This window comes from Alexandromys fortis, unplaced genomic scaffold (genome assembly GCF_014885135.2).
Source record: "Alexandromys fortis isolate MF-2015 unplaced genomic scaffold, M_Fortis_MF-2015_v1.1 scaffold_125, whole genome shotgun sequence".
Taxonomy (NCBI): Eukaryota; Metazoa; Chordata; class Mammalia; order Rodentia; family Cricetidae; genus Alexandromys; species Alexandromys fortis.
Window position 1 is genome coordinate 821952 of NW_026068026.1, and position 6164 is coordinate 828115.

Here is a 6164-nt window from a genome sequence, read left to right on the forward strand (position 1 = left end):
ACACACACACACACACACTCAGGGCCCTAGGTGTGTCAGGGGTTTAGAGTTCTGAGAAATGAATTTGCCTCAGCAGCCCTAGTTATGCTCCAGCATGCAATGCGGGTCCTCAGCCCGCCCAGCACTGGGCCCCGCCCCACCCCGATGGGCACGGGTGACTGCTCTGCTTTGCTCTTTGCTTCGGTCTCTCTGGTCTCTTCCAAGGCCTACCGACCCTTTAGTTTCCGCTCTCGGAAACAGCTGCGTCCGTCTCTCCGCGCATAGCTACTCACATGACACCCTGCTTGAAGTAGCCCCGGAAGGTGTCCGACTCGTGGTATTGGACCTCGCGGTGCTGCACGGGGCCGCCTCCCAGGTAGTCGTCCAGCTGTGTGGTGTAGATGGCAGCACAGCTCTGCTCATCCTGGGAGGAGTCCTTCCCGATCCAAAAGTGGATGTCCTGGGAGAGGAGGCTGCCCACTCTCCGGGTCTAGGAGGTAGCCGGAGAGGCGGGTGAGGCCCACACTCCCGTCTGCCGCTCTGCCGATTTCCCCGGCACACAGCCCTCTGCTATCCGTACGTGGGCACTAGAGCCGGCTCGTCCCATCTACAGGCCTGCTTGCCCACATTGGCGGAAGGTGGCAGCTTGTTCCCAAAGTGGGGACTCTTTCCCCAGTTGTACTGCAGGCTTAGTCTTTAGGTCCCCTGCACTCAACAACCGTGCAGCTGCCAGCACTGTCCATGCGAGGTGTTGTTTCCTCCGCCAGAATGAACACTTTTTAAAACGTTATTGTGTAGCCCAAGCTAACTCAAACTCTCTGAGGCTGGCCCTAAACTCACAATCTTTCGGTTTCACCTCACACACAAGTGTTAGGATTGTAGGAGGGGGCCACCATGCTCCACTGTTTCGGTTTTTGTGTATATCTCGGGCTAGTCAAGAACTCACTAGGTAGCCCAGGCTAACCTGGGAGTTGGGAGTCCTCCTGCCTTAGCTTCCCAAGCGTCATGATCATAGGCCTATACCACTTGTCCTGCTTAGTTCTTCTTGACTGGTGATTGATGTGGGAGGGCCCCGCCCACTACAGGTGGAGGGCCCCACCCCATTACAGGTGGTGCCAACCCTAGGCAGGTGGCCCTGGGATATAGAAAAATAAAAGCCACGCTGTATGAAGTAAAACCCTTTCCTCCCCAAGCTGCTTTTGGTCAGGACATTTATCACAGCAACAGAAACTCTCTTACCTAGCTCACAATGAGAACTTTGTGGCCACAAATAGGTTGTGTATTTGTGTGGCCTTAATCAGAACACTTCAGTGTGTGGCTGACCGTGGAAGGGGGAGGCGCTGTGTGTGTGTGTATGTGTGTGTGTGTGTGTGTCGGAGGCAGGGGCTTGTGCCTACCCTCTAATGCACAACCACAACCCCAGACTTGGTGGTGGCCATTCTGTCAGCCTGAGGCTCTGCGTGCCATGAGGGAGAATCTAGACAGACACAGGCGCCCGCTTTTCTCACAGGCCTGGGAACTGCCTGCTGAGGAAGGAGTATTGCACGTGGAAGACGCTGCTCACCGAAAGGATGACGTAGCAGTCTCCCTCGTAGAAGTTGCCATGAGCACTCTGAGGCACCAGCACCAGCTCCATTTTCTACAAGGATTAGAAGAGTATGCAGGCATACTGCCTCCCGCCTTCCCTGCAGCCTCCCTCTCTGCCGCTGGGCACGGATGGAGGAAGAGCTGTTGCCACAGCCTTGCGGGGCAGGTGGCCAACACAGCACAGGCCTGCTGCTCTGACTGGGAGCTTGCCACTAATCCCTCTGGCTCCGAATTTGCTGTGGTGTCCTCCCGGTGTCCTTCCTGTCTTCCGGTGTCCTGCTTGTTCATCCCTAGTCCTCTGGGAAGGCCTGTGAGCCCCCCCCCCCCCCCACCAGGCAAGCCCATGGAAGGGAAAGAACTGGGTGTAACTGTCAAGTAAAAGCCCCTCCTCTGGCCAACCCTCAGCTCCCCCACTGACTTAGAGCCACCAGGCTGCTCAAAGGAAGTCTGGGAAGCTGAGCAAAGGGGAGGCTAACAGCAAGGAGAGAGCCAGCAGCTGGTGGTACTGAGGCGGAGTGTCTTGCACTCAGAGCCCGAGTTGGGGCTCTCCCTGATCTGCTCATTCTAGGAGGGCCATATACACAGCCTCACATGAAAACGACACAATTTCTTCTCAAGTAAGGCAAGCCTACAGTCATATTTGTGTAAGTTCTGTGTAAAATCTGGATGTTAAGTGTGAAAAGATTAGATATATATAACCTTTGATGAGTCCAGTTTAGTGCCTATTCCCCTCTCTCTTTTCCATTTATTTATCGGGTGTGCCCAAGAGCCACACTACAAGGCAGAGAAACTTGAGGGAGTCGGTTCTCTTCCTCCACTGTGTGAGTCCCAGGGCTTACACTCAGCTCCAGACTTGGCTGCACAAGAGCCACCTGGCGAGCCCTTCCTATTCATTTTGAAGTCAATGGGGAGGGAGCCTTAAACACTGGAAGTAGGCTGGGCTTCCCACAAGCCTCTTGGAGGCTCGCCAGAAAGCAGTGACTCACACTTTGGAATTGAGCAGGGACGTGTTACTTGTGGTGTTCTAGCTGCTGCAACTGACTAGGTAGACGTGGGTGTGTCCTGTATCAGGTAGGTGACCCAGACCAGCGCTCAGAGCCACCCAGAGGAGACCAAACCCACAGGGTAAAGGGATTAGCAATGGCCATCTGTGCAGCGTGCCCCCCCCCCAAACTGGTAGGGACCAGTGTTCCTATGATGATTATGTTCCGTTTCTCCGACCAGCCGCCAAGAATCTCTGGGGAAGGTAAACATCTTTCGGAGGTGTTTACTGGAAGTGCAGACTCACCAAGCAGATGGCTGGATGAAGGACAAGCTTGGTTCTGTTTGGGGACCTGCCCTGAGCACAAGGCTGGGAAAACCTGCCCTTGATGCTGGCCCTCAGAGGCCACAGGCTCGAATCCCAGTCGTCAGGGTGGGTGTGAATTCCCATTTGGCTCACCTCAATTCTCCAGGTGATGATCCCAGGGTCATTGCCCACGGCCCTGAAAGCACTGCTCAGGGACATAGTGTCTTCCTGGAACTGAAATATCACAAAGCCAGAGGTGACACCCCTCACAGTGGACAGGGAACCGCCGCTTCTCCCAAGACTTCCGTCGCATCAGCCATGCGCTGCATGCCCTTTTGGTGCCCTCCGCCCAGTACCATCTCACCGCGGTAGATGGTAGTTCAAGATCACAGTGATGATCCGGCTGGACCAGCCCTGCGTCCAGAGGTTTGTTTCCACCTGCTGCTCCCTGGTCGAGAGTTCTAGCTGATAGCGATCTGTGTGTTGGTGGGTGTGTGCATGGGGCTGTGGGTGCCCCTGGGAGGCAGAGGTGTTAAGAGTCCCTGAAGCTGAAGTTACAGGTGGTTGTGAGCCAACTAAGCAGGTGCTGGGAATCAAAGTCAGGCTCTCTGGAAGAGCAGCATCTCTCTCTGTTGGGGGCAGGGGGTGATGTCAAGCCTGCCTTGATTCACTTTGCACACATTGTGCCATGCCCAGGCAGTGGCCCTGTCACGTCCTAGCACAAATGAGGGCTGAAGAGGTAGGAACTAACTTGTCTACGAGCACACACTAGAATGACATCTGTTCTGTCCATAGGGTCTCTCCACATAGCCCAGGTGGTCGCAGAGTCTGCCTTGGCCTCCTGACTTGCTTTGGTTACGGACTTCTACCACTAGACCCAGCTCCATACCTTTTATTTTCATATCTTCATATCTGATTGTGAAAGCCTGTTTTAGACATTTTTTCCACGCCTGCTCCCCTTCCCCCAAACTAAGTTCAGTGGCTCACAGAGAGGAGATCCAGTGAGAAACAGTGTTTCTGAAAGAAGCCACGGCCTCCTAGTCCATGAACTGCTCTTCCCAGGTTCCTGGTGAGATCTTGTAACCCCACCTGCTCTCGGCTTTTAATTTTGTAAACTGTCTACAACAGTTCTAGCCTTTATTATGACTAACGCATTAGCTGGTCTTGCAGAAAGACAAGAAAAGTAGGATAAGAGCCTGGGACAAGGCTCAGGGTGCCAATGGGGGCAGGTGGGTGTGGCCTCCTTGCCCCTACCCCAGCTTCTCTCCCACCTGTACTTAGCGAGCCTGGAGGTGCCAGGCACCTGCAGGGCTGAGGAAGGCTGGGAGGAAATGCTCTGGAGACCTTGGGGACCCTTTCTACGATCAGATGTGGCTTGGTTAACACACACAGGGTTACCCTGGACCTGTGTACGTGCCGCCCTCAAGTCCTGCTCTCAGGGAGACTGGGCTGACAGTTCCCCAAATGACTACTAGACTCAAAGTAGGGATGGGATGGGTGGATTTATGAGAGATTAATAAGCAAAGTTAACTGCCGGGGGGGGGGGGGGGGGGGGGGGGGGGGTGGGAGTTGGGGGGGGGGGGGGGGGGGGGGGGGGGGGGGGGGGGGATTGTGTGGATGTTTGCTATCTGGTGGTATACTGGGCTGGGCTGGTCAAGTGTAGCACATCTGGGATGGGGTGTAGTTCAAATGGTAGGACCATTTGTCATCAATAGTGTCACCCCACCCCTTAAAGGAAAGTGACCATTCTTTTCGTGGACAAAACCGGGTTTGGGGAGGATTGTGCCATGACCACCAAAGAGCCAGGTCCCTTTGTGCGCAGCTGGCAGCAGACTAAGGCAGAGCCATGATGCGGAACTGCCAGTGTTTGAGGATTTAATTTGATAAATTGTGCTGCCCCACCCTTCGCGGCTCAGAATCACCAGGAAACACTGGTTTTCTTCAGGCTCTAAATTTTGCTTGATCCACTCAGCAAAGGGAACCAGAGCCAATATATTCCCGATTAATCCAGTAAAGCCTAACCAACTGGCATTAGCACGGAGTCTCAGAACCCCCAATACAGCACCATGTCCCCCACCGACTTCAAAATCCAGGAGCTGTCCACACCCAGAAGGCCAAGCAAATCCACCCTCCACAGCAAAGTGCCCCAAAGCTGGATCCCTTTCTTCTCAAGTCCCAGTCATCAGCCCTTTAGGATCCTCAGGGGGCTGCGAAGATCAGGGGCACAGGGTGTGGTTTGGGGATCCCAAATTAAAAGCTAGTGGTTTGTAATCTGCTGGGGTTTAAACTTTTCTTGCTCCACAGAGGAACAGATTGGGGGGGTCCTTCCCCCCCTCCCCCAACGTGCTCAACTTCCTCAGTGGGCTCTACAGGTACTTCCTCTAGTAAGTTTACAAAGCTCTGGCCACAAACTCCTGGCTCAATCTTTTCAACAGCTTCATTCCAGAGGACAAAAGCAAAGCAAGGCCCACCAATCCTCCACTTTCTGCCGTATCTACTCAGCATCTGAGTACAGAAAGTATACAGTCAACAGACTTACCTCACCCTCTCCGTTTGCTGGCAAAGCAGCGGGTGAAGTACTGATGAGCTACTCCGCAAAAACAGGCGGCTTCAGGTCCTGCTGCCTCAGTTCAGCAATGGCTGCACAGACGCCGGGATATATTTGCTTGTGTTTGCATCATAACCACATTTTCCTAGCTCTGGCCAATCATAGCCAAGCTAGCCCTGGGCTTGACTTATTCAAACCAGAGGGAAAGCTTTATCTCTCTGCTCCTATTCAAAACAGAGAAAACAAGAGGAGCAGACCTTCAAGCTCCACGCCCTGGTCTATTGATTTTTTTTAAGTGCACAGCCCATCAATAATTCAGCGAAAGGGAGGATATGAAATCTGCCATATTGTAGATATGAATGCATTATGCTGATGACAGAAGACAGCTAGAGCTGCCCACTGTGTGCCTGGACATTCAGATGGCGGGCTGCCCTGTCAGAAACGGTTCTGGGTGTTTTTCAGGGATTCTTCAGTGTCACACTGCATGCTTGGGGCTCTGCGAGATGGTGCTGGCCGTGTTTCAGGGATTCTGTGGTGCCAGCAAGGCTTTATCTCTTGGCGTCTTTACTTCCCATCCTACTATGCTCCAGGAAACTCCAGGGCTCCTGGTTTGGCACCATCAAGAATGAACAGAGGAGCATGGAGCATTAAATCCCCTAGGGTTCCAGTTTAAACCCTGCAGTCAATAGGACACCAAGCATATGCTTGTTAAGCACCCGGAGATGAAGGAGTTGGCCCTAAATCAGGCTGAAGAAGAGTTAA

The 6164-nt window shown here is 53.5% G+C and overlaps 1 protein-coding gene across 1 annotated transcript in view; it reads right to left on the reverse strand.

The window, feature by feature from the left end:
- Positions 1 to 5527, reverse strand: part of Avil (advillin) — a 19407-nt gene extending 13880 nt beyond the window's left edge. The window contains exons 1-4 of the mRNA XM_050163851.1: positions 5394 to 5527; positions 3008 to 3088; positions 1544 to 1618; positions 273 to 469 (exon numbers count right to left, since the gene is read on the reverse strand). Of these exons, the coding sequence (XP_050019808.1) occupies positions 273 to 469; positions 1544 to 1618; positions 3008 to 3073 (338 nt within the window). The 5' untranslated portion in view covers positions 3074 to 3088; positions 5394 to 5527. The remainder of the gene's footprint in view (positions 1 to 272; positions 470 to 1543; positions 1619 to 3007; positions 3089 to 5393) is intronic.
- Positions 5528 to 6164: the final 637 nt, after the last annotated feature.